Source organism: Salarias fasciatus, chromosome 6, assembly GCF_902148845.1.
Source record: "Salarias fasciatus chromosome 6, fSalaFa1.1, whole genome shotgun sequence".
Lineage (NCBI taxonomy): Eukaryota > Metazoa > Chordata > Actinopteri > Blenniiformes > Blenniidae > Salarias > Salarias fasciatus.
In genome coordinates, this window is record NC_043750.1 from 30,560,399 (window position 1) to 30,587,802 (window position 27,404).

Genomic DNA, 27,404 nt, shown 5'->3' on the forward strand with positions numbered 1-27,404 from the left:
CAACCAGGACAAGACTGAGGTTTTAGTTATCAGTCCCGAAGGTCAGAGAGAGAAAATTTTACCGAAATTACGGGATTTTAAAGCAGCACAATCAGTTAAGAACTTGGGCATGATTTTTGACTCTGAGCTTAATTTTATTCCACACATTAAAAACATAACTAAGATTGGACTTTATCATCTTAAGAATATAGCCAGAGTCCGCCCGTTTCTCTCTCAGGCCAGTACAGAGGTGCTAATGCAGCTTTTATCTCCTGTAGATTAGACTACTGTAATGCCTTGCTCTCTGGTCTTCCCAAAAAGAACATTTTTAACCTACAACTATTACAAAACTCAGCCGCTCGCGTGCTGACGAGGACCAGGGGGCAGGCCCACATTACACCGGTTTTACAGTCGCTGCATTGGCTCCCTGTCTGCTTCAGGGTCGATTTTAAAGTTCTCTTATTAGTTTTTAAATGTCTTAACGGTTTTGCGCCTTCTTATTTAACTGATTTGTTTTTACCCTATCGACCCTCGCGGGCCCTGAGGTCCTCTGGCAGTGCCTTATTGTGTGTTCCTAAAGCTAGAACCAAGACTCATGGCGAGGCGGCTTTTAGCCACTACGGCCCCCGCCTGTGGAACAGCCTGCCGGAGAACCTCAGGACCGCAGAGACTGTTGATATTTTTAAAGGGAGGTTGAAAACACACCTTTTTAATCATGCTTTTAAATTACCTTTTATAGTCCTCTTATTCCATCTTTATTTATGTAATTTTATTCTATTTGTTATGTACTTTTAACTTGTTTAACTTTTTTTTACTTTGTAATTCTATCTAGTGCTCCGACTGGGGACTCCATTGTTCTACTGGGGGACTTCAACGCCCACGTGGGCAGCGACAGTGAGACCTGGAAGGGGGTGATTGGATCGCACGGCCTCCCCGATCTGAACCCGAGTGGTGTTCCGATTCAGATTCAGATTCAGATTCAGAAAACTTTATTGATCCCAAAGGGCAATTTGTTTGCAGCACATCTCGAGTCGTTTCGCATGTAAATACAACATGAGACCGTTCAGTTTAACCACAAGTGGAACTCAGGTTGAACAATATTAAAACAAGCAATACAATAAACAATTTAGAAGCTGGAATTCAATAATTTGATTGCAGAAGGCACAAAAGAGTTTGAAAAACGATTAGTTTTCCTAGCTGGAGCAAAATACCGGCGTCCAGAAGGCATCAAGATAAACTCTGGAGTCAGAGGATGAAGAGGCTGAGCCAAGATGCTGTGTGCTTTACTCAGCACCTGCTGCTCCCACAGAGAATGCAAGTCCCTCAGTTTAACACCTGTGATTTTAGAGCAGGTCTTGACAATGTTCTGCAGTTTGTTTTTGTCCCTCACAGACAAGGATTGAAACCAACAGATAAAAGAAAATGTGAGTAAACTCTCAATAAACGAGCAGTAAAAATTATTTAAAAGAGTTTTGTTCACATTAAAAGAGTTCAACCTTCTTAACAAGTAGGTAAGCTGCTGCCCACGTTTGACAATGTGCTCAGTGTTCATGTCAAATCTTAATTTGTCATCTATCACCGTGCCCAGATATTTATAACTATTGACAATTTCCACGTTTTCTCCATGGATGACACTGACACTGTGGGAGGAAGTCCGTCTAAAATCAATGACCATATCCTTAGTTTTTAAAACATTTAAGTCAAGGTAATTTTCCTCGCACCACTTAACAAAATGGCCTAAAGCAGGACCATGATTTCCCTCCTGTCGTGACAGTAGAGAAACCAGAACTGCGTCGTCTGAAAATTTAATCAGAAATCTGTTCTCCTCAGCGGATCTGCAGTTGTTGGTGTAGAGAATAAACAGAAGAGGAGACAGGACACAGCCTTGAGGAGACCCCGTGTTGGAGGTGGTGGGAGGAGACAAGCAACCATTGACCAGAACACGCTGGACCCGATCAGTGAGAAAATCTAAGATCAATGACAACAATTGGTCCGGAAGGTTAAAATCTGAAGCCAGCCTTTGAATCAAGATGTGAGGCTGCATTTTATTAAAAGCAGAAGAGAAGTCTGCAAATAAGAGTCTGACATGGGCCCCTGCGTTTTCAAGGTGCTTGTAGATAGTGTTAAGTAAGAAAAGCTTAGCGTCCTCCACCCCTTTATTTGATTGATAAGCGAATTGCAGTGGATCTAGTCTCCCTGCTGTAAAGGGCAATATGTGGGCTTTTAATATTTGCTCAAAGCATTTCATGACGAGTGACGTGAGTGCGACTGGTCTGAATTCATTCAGCTCTCTTGACTTGTTGGATTTTGGAAGAGGAATTACTGTTGAGGTCTTCCATAGAGAGGGAATTTTACAGCGATCCATACAAGTCTGGAACAGTCTGAAGAACACACCACTGAGCTGTGTGGCACAGTGGTGCAGCGTACGGCCACAGATGGCATCAGGGCCCCTCGCCTTCCCTGTTTTGACCTTCTTAAAGAGGGCAGAGACATGACTCTCAGAAATTACGATCTCACTTACAGGCTTGAGAGTATTCCTGCAATCTGACACATTTTCCTCCACATCAACTCTTTCAAACTGAGTGAAAAAAGAATTAAAAGCACTTGGCAGTTCAAAATCAGACACACCATTAATTGTGACAGGCTTCCTGTCCTCCTTTTGATGGCTACCAGAGGCCATGTTTTTAATCCCACGCCAAGCTGCTCTGATATCACCACTGGTGTACTGGGCCTCAACTTTCTCTTTGTACTTCAGTCTGGCCTTTCTAAGTTCACCTTTCACTTCTCTGGAGATTTCTTTCTTCTCCCATTGATCACCAGTGCAATAAATCATTTTCTTCTTATTGATAGCTGATTTGAGCTCTTTAGTTACCCATGGCTTGTTATTTGGATAAATAACAACCTTTTTTGACGGGATAACTGAATCCACACAAAACATGACATAAGAAGAGATAGAGTCACATATTACATTAATATCATCAGAAGAATCAAGGAAGCAGTCCCAGTCTGTGCATTCAAACGAAGCTTGAAGAGTAGAAATGCTGTCCTCAGACCAACATTTCACAGTCTTTTCCTCGCGTGGCAAGCGCCTGAACACAGGGACGTACCGCGGCATGAGGTAAACACAGTTATGATACGATGATCCAAGTGGAGGAAGCGGCATTGACTTGTACGCTCCATTCACACTGCCATAGCACAGATCTATGGTCGTGTTCCTCTGTGTTGTGGCACAGGTGACATATTGTTCATCCGTTATTGGATTTCTGTGCTAGTCACAGTTTGTCCATAACGAACACCATGTTCGAGCACAGGGGTGTCCATAAGTGCACTTGGCACCAGGACACCCTAGGTCGGAGGTCGATGATTGACTTTGTTGTCATGTCATCTGACCTCCGGCCGTGTGTTTTGGACACTCGAGTGAAGAGAGGGGCAGAGCTGTCGACCGATCACCACCTGGTGGTGAGTTGGATTCGCTGGCGGAGGAGGAAACCGGACAGACTTGGCAGACCCAAACGTGTTGTGAGGGTCTGCTGGGAACGTCTGGCGGAACCCTCTGTCAGCATGGCTTTCAACTCCCACCTCCGGGAGAGCTTCTCTCATGTCCCGAGGGAGGCTGGGGACATTGACTCCGAGTGGACCATGTTCTCCACCTCCATTGTCGAAGCAGCTGCCCGGAGCTGTGGTCGTAAGGTGTCCGGTGCCTGTCGTGGCGGCAACCCCCAAACCTGGTGCTGAACACCGGAAGTGAGGGCTGCCGTCAAGCTGAAGAAGGAGTCCTATCGAGCCTTGCTGGCTCATGGGACTCCCGAAGCAGCTGACGGGTACCGGCAGGCCAAGCGAACTGCAGCCCGAACAGTTGTGGAGGCAAAAACTCCACAGACCGGGGTGGTGGTCCCCCTGTTTAAAAAGGGGGACCGGAGGGTGTGCTCCAACTATAGGGGGATTACACTCCTCAGCCTCCCCGGGAAAGTCTATTCCAGGGTACTGGAGAGGAGGATCCGACCGATAGTCGAACCTCGGATCCAGGAGGAACAATGCGGTTTTCGTCCTGGTCGTGGAACAGTGGACCAGCTCTATACCCTCTATAGGGTGCTCGAGGGTTCGTGGGAGTTTGCCCAACCAGTCCACATGTGTTTTGTGGATTTGGAGAAGGCATTCGACCGTGTCCCTCGTGGTGTCTTGTGGGGGGTGCTCCGGGAATACGGAGTCCGGGTTCCCTTGTTAAGGGCCGTCCGGTCTTTGTATGACCGGAGTAGGAGTCTGGTCCGCATTGCCGGCAGTAAGTCGGACCTGTTCCCGGTGCATGTTGGACTCCGGCAGGGCTGCCCTTTGTCACCGGTTCTGTTCATAATCTTCATGGACAGAATTTCTAGGTGCAGCCAGGGGCCGGAGGGGGTCCGGTTCGGGAACCACAGGATTTCATCTCTGCTTTTTGCAGATGATGTTGTCCTGTTGGCTTTATCGAACCCGGACCTACAGCATGCACTGGGGCGGTTCGCAGCCGAGTGTGAAGCGGCAGGGATGAGGATCAGCACCTCCAAATCCGAGGCCATGGTCCTCGACCGGAGGAAGGTGACTTGCCCCCTCCAGGTTGGTGGAGAGACCCTAGCCCAAGTGGAGGAGCTTAAGTATCTTGGGGTCTTGTTCACGAGTGGGGGGCGGATGGAGCGTGAGATTGACAGGCGGATCGGTGCAGCGGCTGCAGTGATGCAGTCGTATCGGTTCGTCGTGGTGAAGAAGGAGCTGAACCGAAAGCGAAGCTCTCGATTTACCAATCTACGTTCCCACCCTCATGAGCTTTGGGTCATGACCGAAAGGACAAGATCCCGGATACAAGCGGCCGAAATGAGCTTCCTCCGCAGGGTGGCTGGGCGCTCCCTTAGAGATAGGGTGAGGAGCTCAGTCACCAGGGAGGAGCTCGGACTAGAGCCGCTACTCCTCCACATCGAGAGGAACCAGCTGAGGTGGCTCGGACATCTGTTTAGGATGCCTCCTGGACGCCTCCCTAGGGAGGTGTTCCGGGCATGTCCCACTGGGAGGAGACCCCGGGGAAGACCCAGGACACGCTGGAGAGACTATGTCTCTCGGCTGGCCTGGGAACGCCTTGGGATCCTCCCAGAGGAGCTGGAGGAAGTGAATGGTAAATGGACTACACTTGTATAGCGCTTTTTACCCTGCTTGACAGAGCCCAAAGCGCTTCACACTGCAATACCACATCAACCCTTTCACCCCATACTGGGTGGTGGTAAGCTACTGCTGTAGCCACAGCTGCCCTGGGGCAGACTGATGGAAGCGAGGCTGCCAATCTGCGCCATCGGCCCCTCCGACCACCACCAACCATTCACTCTCACAACTTTCATACTAGGCAAGGTGGGTGAAGTGTCTTGCCCAAGGACACAACGCCAGTTTTACGCCTGCGGGAGCGGGGATCGAACCGCCAACCTTCCGGTTATAAGACGACCCGCTCTACCAACTGAGCTACTGTCGCCCCAAGTGTCTGGGGACAGGGAAGTCTGGGCATCCCTGCTGAGACTGCTTCCCCCCGCGACCCGGCCCCGGATAAGCGGTAGAAAATGGATGGATGGATGTAATTCTATCTTAGTACTTTATTTTCATTTCGTCTCATATTTTATCATGTTTTAGCTGTTTATTTTCAGTGTTTCCTCAGGGGGGTCCTTCAGACCGGGAGTTGGTCTCGGTCTGGTGTTGGGGTTACTGTGCCTGGGTCCGCTAGTCCTGGCAGGCCTGGAGGTCTCCACACTTCGGTGTGCGGGTTTCCTTGGTCTGAATGGGTCAGAGGTCAGGTGCTGGAGCCCCAGTATTAATGACCCTTGATTTCTCCTGGAGTAGATGGCCCCACTGGTATTGTTTCGCCAAGATGCTCAGTGTCATGCCATGTCTCCTGTGTTCTGTGCAATATAATGGGAGAGTGTGTGCGTGTGTGTGTGCGTATGTACGTTCTCGTATTTCTATCCTTGTTGGGGCCAAATGTCCCCACAAGGATAGCAAAACATGAAACGACGTGCCTTGTGGGGACCTTTTTCCGGTCCTAAGTAGGAGAAACAGTGTTTTCTTGACCATGTTGTTGTTACTGAAAAAAGTAAAAGTGCAAAAACATTTCTTTAGGGTTAGGCTTTGTTGTGGTGTGGGTTAGGGTTAGGGTAAGGGTCAGGGTTAGGGGCTAGACATGAATGGGAGTCAATGGAAGGTCCCCACAAGGATAGAAATACGAGACTGAGCGTGTGTGTGCGTGCGTGTGTGCGTGCTTGCGCGTGTGGTGCATAATGTTTTTATTTCTTCTGGTTTTTATAGGTTTTTAATGTTCAGCACTTTGTGTAATTTTTATAAATATGAAAAGTGCTATATCAAATAAAATTTGATTTGATTTGATTTGTTGAACACCTCGCGGGGCTCCTCACTTTCGCCACTGAGCTCATCGGCCTTGCGCTGCCGCCGCAGCCTCCGGAGTCGGTTCAACGCGATTTTGCACTCGGGCTAGCAACCCAGTCACGGACTCGGACCCGGACTGCTGTGTTATGTCCCGCTGTGCCTTCATTCCAGGACAACGTGCGGAAGGATTGGCGCACGCTGCTTACCGGCAAAGGCGCGGTGAAAGGCTACTGCTAATATTCCTGCGTGGACGGCTGGCTGCTGGTCCCCGGAGTGCCTGCAATAGAGGACTCCGTGGGACTGTGCCTTCTTCCCAAGTCCTCCGCCTGGCCAGGCAGCAAGCCCATGCTGCCGTCTGAGAGTGACAGGCGCATGGCAACCTTCCTGGATCATGGTTACGCTAGCAGCAATCAGATATTCGCCCTAGCTAACAACATGACCATCCTGCTGAGCTCTGTGGATAAGATCTACTACGAGAGGTCTCAGCTCACTCCAGATGACATCGAGGAAATCCAGAATGCGGCCGAGATCCTGATGCGGATGTGCAGAGCCATCGCCATCAACGGAGCGAGGCGTCAGAGCGGAGGAGCTGTATCGCTCCGGGTTACCGCCGCGTGGCGTCCCGCCATCGAGCGTCCCGGCTCCGGCTTCAGAACCAAGACCAGCGACCCGGGAAACTCCGGGATCACACGGCCTCTGCTCAGGTTGTCTCCAACAAAGAGCGGGCCCTGGAGCGGCTGCCCGCGCTCAATCGCGGGACACCCCCTCCACGGCCCTTTCGTCGGGGGCCCCCCGTCTCCCGAGGTCGGGAGGACATGTGGGGCGTCCCCTCTGGCGATAGTGCAGCCACTCACGCTCCGTTTTCACACGTGGCGTGCCATGTTGGGACCGCTTTCTCTCTGGCTGTCCAGGATACTGAGAAACGGTTATGCCCTGCAGTTTGCCTGTTGCCCACCTCTCTTCAGCGGTGTCATTCGTATGTGGCTCGCATGCCCTGCGGGGGCGGCCGCAGAGTGGAAGTAGCCTCGCTCCTCCGCTGGCGCACGGTCACGGAGCTGAGCGCAGAAGAGGTGCACTTGGGCTTCTATTCCCCCTACTTCTTGGTTCCCAACAAGTCCGGGGGAGTGAGACCCATTCTGGACCTGAGGGTCCTCAACACTCACATAGCCACCAGGAGATTCCGCATGCTGACGGTCAAACACCTCCTCGAGTGTATCCACTGGGGACTGTATGACTTCGGTTGACCTGACGGACGCCTACTTCCACACCCCCATTCTGAGGAGGCACAGACCCTTCCTCAGGTTTGCCGTGGGAGGCAGGTATTTCCAATATACCTGGCTCCTTTTCGGCTACTCTCTCACTCCTCACACCTTCACCAAGTGTGTCGAAGCAGCGCTGGAGCCCCTCCATCATCGCGTTTTGAGGATCCTCACCTAAATCAACGACTGGCTCATACTGGCGTCCTCCCAGCAGGAGGCTGTGCTGCACACGACTCAGGTCCTGCACCACATCGAGCTCCTGGGGTTCACAGTGAACCGACACAAGAGCGTGCTCACCCAGCTCAGCGCACAGCTTACCTGGATTTGGAGCTGGACATGCTCTCCATGACAGCCCGCCTCTCCGAGGAGAGACGAACCTCTCTTCTCTCGGCCCTGAGGTCTGCGATGACCGCACCCCTGGTCTTTGTCCGATTGATCAGGACTGTCCTGGGTTTGATGGCTGCTGCCCATCCATCCAGTGGTTCGGTTGGGCCTCCTGCACATGCGCAGGCTGCAACGGTGGTTCGCACGCCGCTGCTGCCTGGGGGCGCCGGACGGTCACAGAAGGCTTCTTATCCCGCCCCACACACGCCAGGATCTCATCTACTGGATGGATCCGGTTCTCCTGATGCTAGGAGTCCCCCTGGGCTGCGTGTCGCATCGCGTAGAGGTGTTCACGGATGCGTCTCTCGCAGGATGGGGAGGCACCCTAGACTACCACATGGTGGGCGGTGCTTGGGATTCCACTCCCATTCACATCAATGTGCTGGAAATGACTGCGGTACGGAAGGTCCTGTTCCATTTCCAGGCCAGGCTGGAGGACAGCCACGTACTTGTCAGGTCGGACAACACTACGGTGGTCGCGTACCTGAACAGGCAAGGGGGGGGCTCCGTCTCCCCTCCTTCACCGCAAAGCAGCGGAGATCCTCCTTTGGGAGGCACCTCGCATCTCTCAGAGCGTGACACGTGCCTGGGGTTCTCAACGTCGGTGCGGACAGGATGTCCCGGGGAGGCCCACTCTACGATGAGTGGGGCCTGTCCCCATGGGTCGCAGCCCAGCTTTGGCGCGAGTTTGGATGCCCAGTGGCAGACTTTTTCGCCAGTGCAGAGAACGCACTGTGCCCACTTTGGTTCTCGCTCAGGTCGTCAGTCGCGCCCCCTCTAGGAGTAGACACCTTTGCACACAGGAGCTGGCCTCCGGGCCTCCTGTACGCATTCCCTCGAGTCCACCCCGGTTGACCCCGCTGCTGCGCAGGGTGAGGGTGCACAATCTCCACATGATCGTGGTGGCTCCAGACACCCCGAGTGCGCGTTGAGTCCCAGACCTGGTACAGTTGGCAGTCGGAGACCCGTGGCCGATTCCTGACAGGCCCGAAGCGCTGCTGCAAACAGGGGTCACCCTTCGGTCCTGCCCCTTCCTGGGCGGGAGGCTCCTGGCTTGGAGGCTGAGCGGGTGAGGCTAGTGGAACTAGACCTCCCCCCAGTGGTGGTATCCACCATCCAGAATGCCAGGGCCCCCTCCACTGTCAAGGCCTACAGGTCTCGGTGGCAGCTCTTCACATCGTGGTGCTCGGAGAGGGGTTTGGACCCGGTCTCCTGCGCCATCGGTGGAGTTTTGGAGTTCCTCCAGACCCTGATGGACAGCGGTCGCGCTGCATCCACCCTGGCGTTGTTTGCATCGGCCATCGTAGCGGGTCATGGCAGTTTCGGCCGCTTCTCTGCGCGCAACCATCTGCTTGTGAAGCGGTTTCTGCGCGGGGCGTGTCGGCTTCGGCCACCCCCCAGGCATGTGGTCTCTCCGTGGGACCTCCACATTGTGTTGGAGGGTCTTAAGGGACCCCTCTTCGAGCCTTTGGAGCAGGCAGAGGACCACTTTCTCTCCTTCAAGGCCGCCATCTTGTTAGCGCTAGCATCCGCCAAGAGGGTTGTGGATCTCTGCGCTTTGTCAGTCCACCCATCCTGCATGGTGTTCAGCGAGGATGGGGGACTCCTACATCTCTGGCCTAACCCGGCCTTTCATTCCAAGGTGATCACTTCAGACTTCCGGTTGCGAGTGATCAGGATCAGGACGCTTGACTCCATGCCTGACTCGTCTGGGGATGACCCATGGCTGCGGTTGCTGTGCCTGGTCAGAGCTCTGCGTCTTTATGTCCAGAGCACAGCTGGTTTTCGCACCACGGACCAGCTGTTTGTGAGGTATGGAGCCTGGGGGCGTGGATCACCGCTGACCTCTCAGCATCCCCACTGGGTGGGGGGCACTATTGCAGCTGCCTACGAGGCACAGAATCTCTCGCCACCGGCAGTGATTGGTGCTCATTCCACACAGCGTGTGGCTGCCTCTGCGGCCCTGTGCAGGGGTGTCACGGTGGGTGATATCTGCCAGGCTACCTCCTGGGCCTCTGCGTCCACCTTTGTGCACGCATATCTGTTGGATATGTGCACGGACTCTGTGGCCATGTCGGTTTTTAGCGCAAACAGGTGTTCTGTCGCTTAACCGTTAAGGTCCTTCTGGCCTGTCTCCGCATCCCATAGGGGGCCGCGGTCCAGGGCTTTCCGATTTGCCGCTCGCTGTTTTTGGTTTCTGCCGGCTGCCGCTTCCTGAGTGGTGGCGGACCGGGGGTTCCTCGCCTGCCATTGTGGTTTGCCCTGGCCGGCGTGTGTGTGTCACGGTGGCGATGCTTGTTCACATCGCAGGCTGTGCTTGGTGCATGGATGCCCGCTTCGTTCTTTGGGAGATCTACGATCGTTCTGGACGTGCAGTTTGTTACTTCCATCTTACGCACCAATCCTGTCAGCAGGCCAACTGGGAGTACATTCATCCCTACGGCCTTCGCCTTTGGTGAGTACCCCATAGCTAAGCACTTACGAAGTAGAATTAGTAGTTACTGGACGTAACTCCACTTCTACAAGTAAGTGCGTGCCCGCCTACCTGCTGGCCCAGCTGTCTGCTCCCTTACTTTTTGTCAGAAGGATTTGCAGAGGGCACCCTCGAGGATATATATACCCTCGACAGGGGGCGTGGAGTTGTTAGCATATTTGGGGGCGACAGTAGCTCAGTTGGTAGAGCAGGTCGTCTTATAACTGGAAGGTTGGCGGTTCGATCCCCGCTCCCGCAGGCAACTGTCGTTGTGTCCTTGGGCAAGACACTTCACCCACCTTGCCTAGCATGAAAGTTGTGAGAGTGAATGGTTGGTGGTGGTCGGAGGGGCCGATGGCGCAGATTGGCAGCCTCGCTTCCGTCAGTCTGCCCCAGGGCAGCTGTGGCTACAGCAGTAGCTTACCACCACCCAGTATGGTGTGAATGAATAATGCAATGTAAAGCGTCTTTGAGTGTCCTGAAAAGCGCTATATAAAACCAATGCATTATTATTCATTATTATTATCCCATCCACTAATATGGAGCCGTTAGCATGTCCCATCCACTAACATGAAGGTGCTAGCATCTCTCATCCACTAACACGGAGCTGTTAGCATGTCCCATCCACTAACATGGAGCTGTGAGCATCTGTCATCCACTAACATGGAGTTGTTAGCATCTCCCATCCACTAACATGGAGTTGTTAGCATCTCCCATCCACTAACATGGGAGTTGTTAGCATCTGTCATCCACGGACATGGAGTTGTTAGCATGTCCCATCCACTAACATGGAGCTGTTGAATCTGGGGGGAGGAAAATGGCGTCATAGCGTGAACACCTAGCTCCGTCAGGCTCTGGTGGAATTTCACGAATTAGCCGATCATATCACGCATTCACCTGGTGGAACTTTATATGCAAACGTAGGAGTTGCTTTAGAATGAGTCTGGACGGTTATTTTCCAAAAATGCCGGATACAAAGACAAAACAAAAGAAGAAATCCACGGTGGGAAAGAATGCTAACGATGCTATCGTGGAAGCTAACCTAGCTGAGACCGAAGGAGCAAACAACCCGCAAGTTATGACTGCTGCTGATCCTACAAGTGATGTGGATCAGAACATTCTCTTGGCTCTGAGTAAGATCACGGACAATATCACAAAATCCTTTAATGACAAGATCGACACTGTTCTTGCTGCCATCCACGACCAGACATCCCAAGTACACGCCCTAGGATCCCGCGTCGATGAAGCTGAAACTCGTGTTTCTAATGTAGAAGACACGATGCAAACCCTGCAAGCTAAAGTGACAAAAGTGGAGAAACAAATCAGTGACATGGCAGACCACATGGATGACTTGGAGAATCGCAACCGGAGATGTAACGTTCGTCTCATTAATCTCCCTGAAGGTATGGAGGGTAAGGATCCAGTCGCATTTTTGGAGACGTGGCTGCCCACTCATCTCGGCCTTGCAACTAAAGCTGGAAAGATCACACACCGCTCTATCGGTCAGAGGAAGCCGGGACCAGGTCAGCGTCCAAGACCCATCATCATGAAGTTTCACAACTTTACTGATAAACAACGCGTGATGACCGTGGCACGGCGCCTTGGTACAGAGCCGAACCAGCCAGAGGACCGGGTCCGTATTTCCTTCTTCAATGATTATTCTGCGGCAGTGGTGAAGAGGCGCAAAGCCTTTGATGCTGTGAAGAGCCGGCTGAAGAGCAAGAATGTGCAATATGCGCTTCTTTATCCCGCTACCTTGAGGATGATCATCAATGATACGGAGAAAAGATTCGACTCCCCGGAGGAGGCTTCTGCCTATGTGAAGTCACTGCCATGACTGTATGTTTCCATCGGATTTTCCCATAGATGTCAAACTAGAATAGATTTTTTTTTTTTTTTTTTTGCCACAGACTGATTTTTACACCGTTATATCCTGTCAAATATCAAGTATCATAATTTCTGATCATGCTCGAGTAATTATGGACATTAATCCCAAAATTTCATTGCAACGGTCTCGTCATTGGAGACTTAACACGGTTTTTCTTAAAGATGAGAAATTCGTGTCCCATTTTAGTACTGAAATTAAAACATTCTTATCAATTAATGCATCAGCCAGAAATGCTTCCATTTTATGGGAAACTCTTAAAGTATATGCCAGAGGGCTACTTATCTCCTACTCCTCTACAAAGAAACGATAAAGGTATGAAAAACAGAAACTATTAGAAACAGAGCTGACAAATAAAGAAAAAGCTTATATCACTTCTCCCTTACCATCTTTAGGGGAAGAAATTACCACAATAAGAACAGCACTCAACTGCTTATTTACAAGGGATGCAGAGAAGAAGATTAAATATACTAAACAGAGGTTTTATGAGCATGGGGATAAGCCTGGAAAATGTTTAGCATATTATGTCAGAAAACGTGCAGAATCTCTCACAATTGCAGCCATATGTAATAATGAAGGCCATAAAGTGTATGAAAACAAATTGATTAATGACTGCTTCAAAGGCTTCTATAAGCAGCTGTATTCTTCTGATCAAACACCAGAGGGAGCACAACTCATGGATCTTTTTTTCAGTCAGTTTAACTTACCTAATTTATTAGAGGAGGAGAAGGCTATTCTCAATAACCCCATAACTAAAAATGAAGTGATCCAAGCTATTAATTCACTACAAAATGGAAAATCACCAGGACCTGATGGGCTTTGTAGTGAATTTTACAAGCAACTTGTAAATATCCTTGCCGATCCTCTGCTTGATATGTTCAATCATTCTTTTCTAACAGGAGAGTTTCCCCAAACACTAAGAGAGGCCAATATATCCCTAATTTTAAAGAAGGGAAAATGTCCTGAATCCTGTGCGTCCTACAGACCCATAGCTCTTTTAAATGTGGATAGGAAATTGCTCTCAAAAATACTGTCTACTCGTTTAGAAAATTTCTTACCCAAATTAATAAAGGAAGACCAAACAGGTTTTTATTAAGGGCCGGAATTCATCATCTAATGTCAGACATTTGCTAAACGCTATTCAAGCCTTTAATCACAGGTCGCTTAATGGTCTGGTGCTTTCTTTAGACGCGGAGAAAGCTTTCGACCGAATCGAGTGGTCTTTTCTATTCTACACATTGGAAAAATTTGGTCTGGGTGAAAATTTTATTAAATGGGTAAAAATTATATATAATGAACCAAAAACGGCTGTTTTGACCAATGGACTCCGATCTGAATACTTCATTATGTGCAGAGGGGTGATGCAGGGTTGTCCTCTGTCTCTCCTCCTCTTTGCTTTGGCCATTGAGCCCCTAGCGGAGGCCATTAGGATGACACCCACAATTCACAGTCTACAAATTGGACAGTTATCTCATAAAATAACCTTATATGCAGACGATGTTCTTGTTCTTATTAGTGACCCTAACACGTCAGTACCAGCTCTCATTGACGTGATTAACAGATTTAGCCGTTTTTCTGGATATAAAGTAAATATGGCCAAATCCGAGGCCATGCCCCTTGGATCTCTCTCAACAATTCCAATTATGGTTCCAACATTTCCTTTTAAGTGGTCTCCGAACGGCTTTGAGTATTTGGGTATTTTTATCACCCCATCTTTTGATCAGCTATATAAGGCAAATTTTGTGCCTCTATTTAAAAAGATCAGGGAGGATCTTGAGCGTTGGGGTTCTCTTCCTGTTTCATGGTTAGGCCGTATAGCTCTGGTGAAAATGAACGTGTTACCCAGGCTTTTATATCCTATTCAAATGATTCCTGTTCTGTTTTACAAAAGAGTGTTAAAGGATATAGATGGGTGGCTTAGCTCTTTCATTTGGAGCAAACGTAGACCTAGGCTTAAAATGGCAATTTTACACCTACCTGCTTCATCAGGCAGGTTGGATATGCCAAATCTTAAAATATATCAACTTTGTGCTCATATGAGATTTGTAAATGACTGGGTCAAAGGTAAAACCTCAACTTGGATGGACATTGAGGCAGCATTGTCTCAATGTAGTTTGAGTGACTTATTATTTTTTAAAAATATTAAGGAGATTGAAGCCTTTTGCACAAATCCTATCACTATTAACAGTCTTAAAGCGTGGCACTTGATTTGCCGTCTTGAGGGCAGGTCAAATATAACATCTAGATTCACTCCAATAATAAATAATCCTGCCTTTCAACCAGGCTCCTCAGACCCTGGTTTCAAACAATGGATTAGGAAAAAAATTACATCCCTCAATAATCTCTTTTCAAATGATACACTTATGTCCTTTGAACAATTAAATAGCACTTATAACCTCACCAAACAAGATTTCTTTCGTTTTTTGCAAATAAGACATTATATTACTCATAGTACAACCCTTATCAGTCGCCCTGAAATATCTGCTATTGAAAAAATGCTGTTTCAACAACAGAAAAAGGTCTCTCTGAGCTCATTTTACCACGTACTTATTGGTCTTTCTACAACTGATACGCAGAGGGTTAGGGGGGTTTGGGAGAAGGAGTTATCTGTTACTATAGATGAAGATACATGGGATTCTATTTGGTCTAATGCAAAAAAGATTTCAATTTGCACCTGTACAAGAGAACTTCAGTTAAAAATTAAACATAGACTACACATATCACCCCATCGACAGCATCTCTTCAACCGCTCCCTCTCCCCTCTGTGTCTTAAGTGTAAAACAGAAGTGGGAACCCTAACCCATTGCTTCTGGTCTTGTCATAAACTTCAGAGATACTGGTCTGAGATTATAAGGGAATTGGAGGCCATTTTACACGTCCAAATAGAAATGGATCCCATTGCCTTGCTCCTCAGATTCCCAAACAAATATGTAAAAACTTTATCCAGCAAGAGATTGTTTGATGTTTTAACTTTTGCTGCCAGGAAGAATATTCTTTTGCAATGGGTTTGTGACAAGACACCATCTATCATAGGCTGGCGTAAAATTATTTTTGAACTGATCCCCTTGGAATGTCTCACTAGCATTATACATTCTAGTGTGCATCAATTTTACAGAGTGTGGTGTCCATACCTGGATTATATTGGACCTGATCTTTCGTCCACCCTTTTAAAAGGACTTTTATGCAACTAAGTTTTCTTTATGAAGCTTAAACGTTACCCACCACCTACTCTATTTTTGTAAACGAGCTGTATGATTTACATCTGAATGTATTTGTTTTGTTTAAATGAAAAGTTGGAAAATTGAATTAAAAATAATGATTACAAAAAAAACATGGAGCTGTTAGCATCTGTCATCCACTGACATGGAGTTGTTAGCATCTCCCATTCACTAACATGGAGCTGTTAGCATCAGTCATCCACTTGCATGGAGTTGTTAGCATGTCCCATTCACTAACATGGAGCTGTTAGCATCTGTCATCCACTAACATGGAGCTGTTAGCATCTCCCATCCACTAACATGGAGCTGTTAGCTTCTCCCATCTGCTTTTGACAGTCACTGAATGAAGGCACTGAGTGTCAGAGTTTGATTGACAGCTGCTGTCAGCTGTGTAACTGCACTGTATGCCCAGATATGGTAATGTGAGTTAGAGTGGGAGAGAGGAGAAAATAAAAGATTCTGTTTGGGAAACAACTGCTCCTTGTTCCTTTCCTGTTTGGCAAAACTGAACAAAAAATATCATGCTTGATAGGAAAATTAGTTGTCTTTCAGTTGGTGAGGCTTTCAGAGGAGTCAGACTTTTAGTTTGGACCGTAGACGCCTCAGTTTGTGAGAAGCGCGAGATTTTTCCCCATCCGGCTCCATTATAACTGAGAGTAAAAAAAATGCAGAGCGCACACCTTTTCATACCTGTGAAAACGTACATGTATCATGAAATTTTCCCCACTTATGTCACATCATCCTGGGACCTGGGGATGATTCACGTGTGCTCGGTTTGTCGATAGGAGTAACGGTTTAGCCGCAGTCGCCACTTGTTCAAGGTGCTGAAAAAAGGCGACTTTTTTCGTTTTTTCCCCATTATAACGGATGAGGGCCGGAGCAAGGCAGGATTTCACACTTCCAACTTTGAGGGCTAATAAAATCCACACCATCAGACTTTTGACAAAGTTGTTCACAACTTTTGTAGAGAAATTTGTCCTCTACCATGTCACGTGACTCTGACCTCTGTACGACAAACGGTCTCGGAGGAGATAATTTTTTCGTGAGGAGTGATTTTGAGCAAAATTTTAATTTGAAAGGGAAATCGCGGACTTCCTGTTGCATTTAGGTCAGGGGTGTTAGTGCATGAAATGTAGATCTTGATGAGACGAACGCGTCAACGTTGGTTTGATCTCTGCGACATTCCTACGGGCCGTGGCGCCTATTTTACTGTTTCTAGGTGGCGCTAGAGAGTAAATGAGGTTCATTTTTCCATTTTATAAAATTTTTCGCTGGTCATGATGTGCGTGCCAAATTTGGTGAGTTTTCGTGCATGTTTAAGGGGTCAAATTTGGGGTCAAATGCGCGTGGAGTATAATATCTAAAAAGAAACGGACGAAGAACAATAGAGACCTTGCCTGGAGGGCTCAGTCCCTAATTAAACTTATGCTGATGCAACAACTCTGCATTTCCTCTTATTGGAGGAGGAGCTTCATCTATCCTGAACTAATTCAGTCCTCCTGCCAACATGAAACTGTTCAACTTACTGAGTGAATCAGTTCTCAGACTGACCCACAGTGCTGACAGCTCAGTGAATGATAATTAGGGACCGAGCCCCGGAGGGCAAGGTCTCTATTGTTTTTCGTCCGTTTGTTTCTGTATCATTATTCCGACGCGGAAACAAACCCCAATTTGACCCCCTGAACATGCACGAAAACTCACCAAATTTGGCACACACATCCTGACCGGCAAAACATTTGATAAAATGGAAAAATTGACCCCATCTGCTCTCTAGCGCCACCTGGAAACAGTAAAATTGATGCCGAGGTCCGTAGGAATGTCGTAGAGAGATCAAACCGTTGACGCGTTCGTCTCATCGAGATCTAAAATTCACGCGCTGATACCCCTGACCTAAATACAACAGGAAGTCCGTGATTTCCCTTTCAAAGTAAAATTTTGCTCAAAATCACTCCTCACGAAAAAATTATCTCCTCCGAGACCGTTTGTCATACAGACATAAGAGTCACGCGACGTGAAAGAGGACAAATTTCTCTACAAAAGTTGTGAACAACTTTGTCAAAAGTCTAACGGTGTGCATTTTATTTGCGTACAAAGTTGAAGTCTGAAATCCTGCCTTGCTCCGGCCCTCATCCGTTATAATGGGGAAAAAAGGAAAAAAGTCGCCTTTTTTCAGCACCTCGAACAAGTGGCGACTGCGGCTAAAGCGTGACTCCTATCAACAAACCGAGCACACGCAAAGTTCCAGCAGGTTCTCCCGAACAAGATGATGTAACACAAGTAGGGAAACTATTATGATATTTGTATGTTTACACAGGTAAGAAAAGGTGTGCGCTCTGCATTTTTTTTGCTCTCAGTTATAATGGAGCCGGACGGGGAAAAATTTCGCGCTTCTCACAAGCTGAGGCGTCTGTGGTCCAAACTAAAAGTCTGACTGCTCTGAAAGCCTCACCAACTGAAAGACAACAAATTTTCCTATCAAACGTGATATTTTTTGTTCAGTTATGCCAAACAGCAAAGGAACAAGGAGCAGTTGTTTCCCCAAAAAAGACTTTTATTTTCTCCTCTCTCCACTCTAACTCACATTGCCATATATGGGCATGCCCCATATATGGCATGCAGTTACACAGATGACAGCAGCTGTCAATCAAACTCTGCCACTGATTGCCTTCATTCAGTGATTCTCAAAAGCAGATGGGAGAAACTAACTACTCCATGTTAGTGGATGGGACATGCTAACAACTCCATGTTAGTGGATGGGAGATGCTAACTACTCCATGTTAGTGGATGGGAGATGCTAACTACTCCATGTTAGTGGATGGAAGATGCTAACTACTCCATGTTAGTGGATGGGAGATGCTAACAGCTCGATGTTAGTGGATGGGAGATGCTAACTACTCCATGTTAGTGGATGGGAGATGCTAACTACTCCATGTTAGTGGATGGGAGATGCTAACTACTCCATGTTAGTGGATGGGAGATGCTATTAATTCCATGTTAGTGGATGGGAGATGCTAACTACTCCATGTTAGTGGATGGGAGATGCTAACTACTCCATGTTAGTGGATGCGAGCTGCTTACAACTCCATGTTAGTGGATGACAGAAGCTAACAACTGCATGTTAGCGGATGGGACATGCTAACAACTCTGTGTTAATGGAAGACAGATTCTAACAGCTTCATGTTCGTGGGTGGATGTCTCAGTCGCTGGCCGGCGGGGAGGCTCGGTCCCGACCAATGCCGCTTGCGGCTTTAATTCTAACACTACAATAACACAGACATGAACACACAGATCAAAGTTAAGAAGAATAAATCCAACGTACCGTACACGATCAGTTCATACTCTACTGAAGCACGTCTTCCTTCCTTCGAGTCAACTTTATAGATCCCAGAGTCATTTTTCTGCAGCCTGGTGAGAGTAAAATATCCTGTGTTCTGGTTCCAGTGAAGTCTCTCCTTGTGATTTTCTTCATATATCTTCAGTTTCTTCTCGTACACCAGAGCTAAATTATTTCCTTCATATAACAGAAATCCTTCCTCCTTCACAGCATTGGGCAGAGTGATGTTTCCTCCAACAGATGCTGTCAGGGTCTTCAGTGGATCAGCAGCAGCAGAGATTATCACTGTGGAATAAAAACACATTCACTCATCAGAAGGAACTAGGGGTGTAACGGTACACAAAAGCCACGGTACGGTACGTACCTCGGTGTAAGGGTCACGGTTCGGTACGTTTTTGGGTACAGTGGGGAAAAAGTAAAAAAAGCTCACAAATGCACCAGAACATTTTTCCCAAGCTTTCCCATGCGACACATTATTGGCCCAGTTTACATGGTGTTTTTTCAATCCGATTGTAAACAATAGTATTAAACGCCAGTGTATTCATGTACAGCATACAAAACATCCACGATGAATCCTCGTTTACAAGGACCCTGTGACATGCGCACAAAGTCTCACGAGGAACTTGCAGGTCTTCCTCTCTGCAGCAGCAGTCCTCAGCGCCAAGCAGAGAGTTTTTATCTGCTGATATCTGCTCAAATAATGTCCCAAAATCTCCATGATATGCTGCTGAAGGAGCGGCTGCTCCCCTGACCGCAGCACCGCCGTGCGGAGCAGCACGTCTCGGTGTGAGCTCTGCACCGCATGCTGATGTTTCGAATTAACTGGTGCCCATGTTAACTTGTGACCAATAATGACTGAAACATCTAGTCGTTCTGGCGAACGTCGGTTATCGACAGTTACAGTGAGTGTATACGTTTAAAGTCTTTTGTGAGTCTTACTTTAACAACTGCTGTAATCAGCATGTGTTTACACAGACCTCCGCTGTCATTCGTTAACACGGGAACCAGTTAGGAACCAGCCGGCGATCGCTCGTATTCTGCTATGGAGCTCTTTATACAACTCGCTGCTGCGCGATTTGGTTCCATCTCGCCTCTCCAATGTTTTTTATGTCGGGGTTTTGTATTAAAAAAGTGTTTTTCCACCACCGTGCCGTTCTCTGCTGGTTTTTTGACTGTGCTGCTTCCTGTTTACTGGCACGTCACACGTCACTCCGTATGAGGGAACGCACGAGGAACAAATACTCTCCCGTTTAATCCGCTCCGCCACACGCTGCAGCGCTCATTCCGCTTGTACTTTCTTCTTTGTTTGTTCATGTTTGGACCTGCTTGTTCTACTTCTTCTTCTTCTGTGATAATGGTGGTTGCCGGCAGCTTTTAGGCTCATTACCGCCATCTAAGGTTGGAATTTTTTTTTTTACTCACTGGTGTATTCGTCGTGTGATTGTGTGTGCCGAACCGTGACCCCCGTACCGTGACGGTACGGGACGAATACAAATACCGTTACACTCCTAGAAGGAACATTAGCTGCAAGCTAACGAGAACTGAATCAGATTGTCAGAAAAGCTCCATCAGCCTGGAAACTTCTGCAGGTCAAAGTGGACCAAAGAACTTTCTTCATGTCTGAGAGAAGAAAATCCTCCGTCAGGAGAGGTGAACTTATAAATATGATCCATTTCAGTCTGTTTCTGTCTGCCTGCTCTCTCTGAGTGATGATACCTGAAGCTGGGAGTTAATTTGCATTAAATAATTTTTTTTGAATTAATTATATCTTTGTTCTGTTTGAGTTTATGATAGACAAGCGAAAAGCAGGTTGTGTTTACAGTAAACGGATGGATTTACAGTCACAACAGAGAAACTGCTGTTTACATCAAAATCTCACACACAATATCAGCAGCCTGCAGCTGCGATTATAGTATGTGACCTTTTTGCTGCTTCTGTCTTCACTTTATTATCAAGCTTTCAGTTGAAGTTCCACAGTCCAGACTAGGGCTGAACAATATATCGTTATCATATCGATATCGCGATATGAACATTCAGGACATTAGTTTCTCAAAATCAACGATACCAAGATTTCCCCTGCTTGCCCTGCATGTAAGCTTGCCCATGCACAGGTAAGGTCCGCCAACCACAAACCTCGTTTACTGGTTGACAGCTGATGGCAGAGGGCGGTTGCAGAACCGGCACATACGAGTTTGGTGGTCGTGGCAGTGAGTTCTCATAAATAAACCTGCATTTTTTTTTACATCCTTTGTATTATGATGTTTTTATTTTTCTGAAAAATGCTTAACTTTCACTGAATCCATTGTAATATATCGTATCGATATCGAGATATCTGGCATAGATATCGAGATATGAAATTTTGCCCATATCATTCAGCCCTAGTCCAGACTGTCTGCTGTTTTATAAAGAGCAAAAGTTGTCTCTGCTGTGTCCTGTGGTTGGGTCCTCTGTTCGAGTCCATGATAGCCTGAACTGGTCACACATGGATCCAGCTGATGGTTCATCATGGTTCATGCTCTCAGTGTTCTGTTACATGAGTCAGGTTTATTGCGAAATAGTTCAACGAATTTAGTGAAAATGCAACTCTGTGCGTGTTTCCATTTGTTATTATTCTGTGGTTACTGAGAGGAGAGTGCGCCATGAGATCATTTCTTCAGAGACCGTCTCTCTGCCACAAAACAAACAGGCACATTAATGTTTGCTTCATTTATGAACTCCAGAAATATTTCAGGACCTTCGTAACCCCAAATATATGTCATTTTACCGTCTACTCCCATTTTTTGGTGTCCAGCTCCACTTTCTGAGGGTCCTGAAGTGGAACAGGCTGCAGACAGACCTGCTGGTATCTTTTTATCGGGCCACAATTGAGAGCGTGCTGGTGCATGCCATCTCTGTGTGGTCTGCTGGCAGCACAGTGGCTGACAGAAGAAGACTGCAGCGGGTCACAAGAACAGCAGGGAAGGTCGACACTACCGCCAACTCCAGGTGCTTTACCAGACCCAAGGCAATCATGAAAGATCTCCACCACCCCAACCACTACCTGTTCTGCATGTTGCCCTCTGGAAGAAGGCTCAGATCCAACAAGAGCAGAACAAACAGGCTCAAAAACAGCTTCTTCCCCTGGGCAATTAGAACACTGAACTCAACATGAATATCTCCGACATAAATCACTGTGAACCATCTCTCTCACGAGCAATATGAACACCACCACTCATGTATCCGTATTACTATGTGCACTACCAACTATTTATTTATTCCTATGTGCAATGCCTTACCCTATGATCCAGCTGCCTTAGACAAACAGCCGACTAACATTATTTATTACTCTGTATATAGTCCCTCTCCTCAAACATCATCGAACACTCTACTCACTACTGTTGACATTTTTCACTTATAGTTGTGTATTATTTGCTATAATTTTGTGCACTGTAGTGTATCTGCTGCAATTTCGCTGGCCAGGAAACTGACCAATGACAAATAAAGAATCTTGAATCTTGAATCCACTGGACAGGCTGTTGGGAAATTTCAAAGGTGGGGCACTTCATCATTATTCAATATTTGTAATTATTTGGGGGGGCTGCATCTTATACGTGTGACCTGATATCCGGTCCAGTCATTGTTTATCTGTTCCTAGCAAAAAGTCAAACTTTCTTTTTATCCATACACAGAAAAGTCCGCCTCCTCCAAGTGTAAAAACTTTTCTACAAATTTTCTGCTTTTTTTCGAATTTCTAGCTTTTCCACTAATGTTTTTTTTTTTTCACTATTTTTGGAAAAACCAGTAACAATAGGTGGATAATTTTCAACGTAACCTTTACTTCCTCTTCCAGAGGGGGTCCAGGCTTCATGTCTGAGTTGTGTTGGATGTTTTCCTTCATATCAGTGTCCTGTGTGGTGTTGTGCTCCCTGTGTTTCCTCTCAGTGATGGAAACCTGATGTTCACCAGCTGTGCATCATGACTCCACTGCAGCATGTTTGTGTCTTGAGTCTCTTCCTGCTACTGAGAGAATGTTCCTTCCTGCTGAGTCAGAGTCTGAGTGGTTTAATGTCTCTGGTCAGACTCCAGTGGTCTGTCTGCTATGTGATTCATCTGCACATCCGGTCTGATTCTCTGAAGACAACAGCACCACTAAAAATGAACAACATCAACTCAGCAGCTCCAGAAGCATCTGATAGAGAAATAGATCTGTCTTTCTTAGCATATGGGTGAATTCATGAAGTCTGAAATAATTCACTAAATGCTTTGAGTTTATTCTTCGGGTTTCTTTTAAAGCAACACTAAGGAACTTTCAGTTTCCGTTGATTTTGGCGGCGCCAGTGGACAAAGCGGTAGTGTTTTGCCTGAACGAATACCACAGTTCCCATGAGGACTAACGCGTGGCGTGGTAAAATGCTGCTCCCGGTGGGATGCTGTCGGACTGAACTCGCCTACATTTGTTTCCAGTGGCTGTGTGAAGGATGGATAACGACGAGGTCATGAATCTAATGGTGGCTAAACAATGTTATATCATGATGTGACGCATGCCGTAAAGCAGTTCGCACATTTGGAGGTTTTTAGTGAGCAGGGTTCCTGCCACCCTCCTCACAGCTGCTTAGTCCAAGTGAAAGCAATACTGACGCCCTCAGGCCGCGACAGAGGGGTCATTCAACTAGTTGTAAGTCGATGTATCATCACAAAAGATATTAAAATGTTTTAAGGTTGAAAAGTTCCTGAGTGTCGCTTTAACTTAAAAAAATTTTAAAAAATTAAAAAAAAATCTAACAGACTTCTTCTTCTTCAACTGTGAAACTGAAAACATTTGACTTTATGCTTTGTGTGACAAACAAGTAGCTCGTGATCCACACACTCTCAGCACTTTCAGTTTTCACAAAGCTTTCACTGTGATTTGCACTCAGCGCTTTATAGACCTGCATCAACAGCGCTGTCGTCTTGGTACAGTGGAGTATCGCTAAAGTAGTTCACTGCAGTCAGTCGTGAAAGATGCTGGACTTTTCTGCTGCGTTCAGTTTTTCCATCTCATGAAATCAAATGACCAAATGCCGAGAAATAACATTTCACAACTGCGCCAGACATGCTCTGCCTTTCGGCGCTGCTCAGCGTCACGCCTCAACCTGCCAACCTGACTGATGTTACCGATCAACACTTCACTGAGACACAAGATGGTATCGACAACCATCACCACTGTTTGATTACCTTAGTGATCTCCACCTTTCAAAAGTTCAGGCAGCATCACATAATTAAAGTGCAGATAAGCAGCAGATAAGGTGGTTCAACCAGCAGGACCCAGTCCCCCCCTTGGTTTTAAGCCGCTTCAAACAAAGTTTTGTTCAATAAAGTATCCAAACCAACAGAGAGGCCCACAGCATGATAGTGTGGTGTCTTCACTTTATTCAGGCACTCAGTAAATACGAGCCCCGTGGTGGCTGCTGTACATTGGAGGCTGTAAAGTGAATCATTGCCGTTTCTTCTGTTTCAAATGTCATCTCTACTTGTTCATCTGAGTAAAATACAAGAGGCTTGAAGTGTGGTTACTAATTAGACGTCTTATGACTTCTTTAACCAACATTATGAAACAGCTTACAAAACACTTTTTTGCAATAGAAACATGTTGATGTTTGCTGTGGACAATCTGGTGAATGCATATTAGGCTGCAATACCACTGTTTATATAAGCTGTTGAAATGGCAACTTGAAAGGTTTTTTTCTTTTTTCCAATTTTATCATTTATCCTCAAAGAAATGTTTCCCACACCAAACATAAACAGACTTGCCTCTCATAGGATTTTGCTTTTTCAATGCTTTAAAGGGCCTGTATCATGCTTTTTTAGCTCGTCTAAACCCTATTATTGGCATTAACATGGTAATAGTTTATTTTTGGCGCAAAGGAAAAGTCATTTTGTGTTAAATAAAGGACTTTCGGAGGTTAATTTTGAAACCCGGAAGAGAAAACGCTCTGTTTCACTGTTCCTCAGTGGAAAATGCGAATCAGCTGCGTGCTGGTCAGAGGACAGTGCATGTGTTGTGGGGTGGGGTGGGAGAAGAGTGGTGGGGAGGAGTTCAACTTTTGTGACGTACTTAGGTTTGAAGAGTTTCAAACTAGCTGTTTTCTACCCAAAGGGAGGGGCTGCTGTAGAGAGCAGCAGACTGAAAGAGATTACTCAGACATGCGTGGATGAAGGCAAATAACTTTTTGGGGGTGGTTTTTAAGGGAATTCAACTTTGGGGCATGCTAAAAACCTTAAAAAAAAATAGATTTTGCATGATATAGGTCCTTTAACATTTTCGACGTTTTATGTCCTATGGAAGACATGAAAGGAGATATTCCCTCATTCTTCAGATTGTGGTTTGAACAATAAAAGGTAAAACATATTCTTTCTCACATTCACTTTCTTTACAGATGCTTTTGCATCCGTCATACACAAGCGCCAAACTCTGCTGTTAAAACAAAGATAATGGGGAAGTGCAAAAAGCTTAATGCCAGGGAAATTCCAGCAAGGGGCGATGATGCGGGGTTCAAAAAGAGTTGGGTCATTCACAAATGTAGATTTTCATAGTGCAAGTAAACACATAACGCAGCTGGTTTCAGAACATGTTCTGGTCTCTATCACTCATGTTATCAACCATGCTGGCTTCACCAGACTCTGACTTTCACATAAATCATCTGTTCATTTTATTTCACGAGTTAAAGTTTTGCATAAATTGCCCTATCACAGCGCCTCCTCTTTCCACGTCATGTGACAGCCTGGACCAATCACATTTACATCCTGTTTCAAATGTTCACTATGAAGACGTCCTGCTGAACTCACTGAAATCTTCAGAACTGGATTTCGGAACGCTGTGGGAGACTCACGAAAGAAAAATCCATTGTATTTACTACGTTGTATTTACTGTGTGTTTCCATCAGAACGCTCGAGAACAGCGCCACCAAGTGTATCTGAGTGTGTTCAGCAGCTCTCCACTATCCATGTATTCGCTTGATGTGCAGGGCAACCAATGTAAAGATCCGCCCTCTGACTTTGATGTTTGAGTTTGACAAATAAAATAAATTCATGAAGTGCTGAAACACTGAAGCATTAAATACTGCATTTAACAGTGAAATAATTGGAAGATTTTTTTAGACATATTAAACAAATTGGTACTATAACCAATTAATTTCACAATGAAGTGTTTAATTTTGATTAAGTAATTACACATTTAAGTAACCATTTAATGTGCATCTATTTCTTCAATAGTTTATTAATTTATTTCATTTTGGGAAGACTAAAATGATTCTTCCACAAGGCCACTAAACTGTTCATGTATACTGGTCACTGCAGTGGACAGCTGTTCAAAATATTTTTTGGGCATTCCTTTGATGCATGGCTTTATTTTAGCCTCCATAGTGAACATCAGAGCATCACTACATGACCACTTCTTCGTCTGCGATAAGTTTTTTTTTTTTTTTGTAAATCAATTGATTAATGTTATTTCACTTTTATTCTAATTAATTTTCTGTTTTTTTTTATTGTATTTTAATCATATTGTTATTGTTTTAATACTGCAAAAATAATTTGTAGGCTTTTGGCATTTACTTTCATGCCAAAAGATAAGTAAACTATAGAAGCGCATTGCATTCACTAAATTACACACCTTATCTCTTAATTAGGAGATCCGGATCTGTGTGATGCCTTTAATAAAATAAATGAGTTGAATGAGCAGAATGAATAGGTGTTAAAAATCATCATTTTTATTGATATTTGTTTGACTTTGTGCACCTTCTGAAGCTTCTATTGACTCGATTATTCTATAAAAACAGTCGGTGTGTGTTCTGTCTTTCAGAAGAGGGAAACTGGAGGCTCTTTGCTTTGTTCTCAGATTAAAAACGCTTGGACCAAAAACTCACCTAAAGAGAGGAAGAAGATCGATCGACGATCCATCATCGAGTTAATTATTCAAAAACATGACGAGTTCACAGCAAGAACTGAGGGTCGCAGAAAGGCTGTAAATCCAAAAGTCCTCCAAAACAAGACGAAACCACCCAGAGAGCAGCCTGTTGACTGTATGCAGAGGAAATATGAGCCTCGTGGAGCATGAAGGGAGGAGTGAGGAAACAGGAAGTAGAACACAAGAGACAGAAAATCAATTGATGGATAACTGTAATGTGCTCCATTCTCCTCTCCAGTGAACATTTAAATATCTGACTGGAAACTCCAGACAATCCAGGACTGGCTGGGTTTTATTTTGTTAGAATTATTTGTTAGTTCTTGGTTGTAAAAACTCAGTGGAGGAGGAGCTGAGAGCAGGACGAGAGACAAAGAGGAAGAAGAGAAATTAAAGTGAGCAGTTTGAAAACAGCTCAGTCAGAAAAACTATTAAATACTAAAGAGAGAGAGAGAGAGAGAGAGAGAGAGAGAGAGAGAGAGAGAGGGAACTGAGACCAGTTTGGTTTTGGAGGGAATTTTTTGTGAGTAAATGTCATTTATCTTTAATTTGCCAAATATTGTC

General features: G+C 46.1%; 1 protein-coding gene across 5 annotated transcripts in view; it reads right to left on the bottom strand.

The window, feature by feature from the left end:
* The window catches only part of LOC115389686 (protein ALP1-like), a 55,092-nt gene extending 28,140 nt beyond the window's left edge, over positions 1-26,952 (bottom strand). For all 5 annotated transcript variants that reach the window (XR_003931615.1, XM_030093219.1, XM_030093218.1 and 2 more), the window contains exons 1-2: positions 26,803-26,952; positions 18,908-19,207 (exon numbers count right to left, since the gene is read on the bottom strand). Coding sequence is in view for 1 of the 5 variants with exons in the window: in XM_030093219.1 (XP_029949079.1) it covers positions 18,908-19,207; positions 26,803-26,839 (337 nt within the window). In the remaining 4 variants the exon portion in view is untranslated. The remainder of the gene's footprint in view (positions 1-18,907; positions 19,208-26,802) is intronic.
* Between the last annotated feature and the right edge of the window lie 452 nt (positions 26,953-27,404).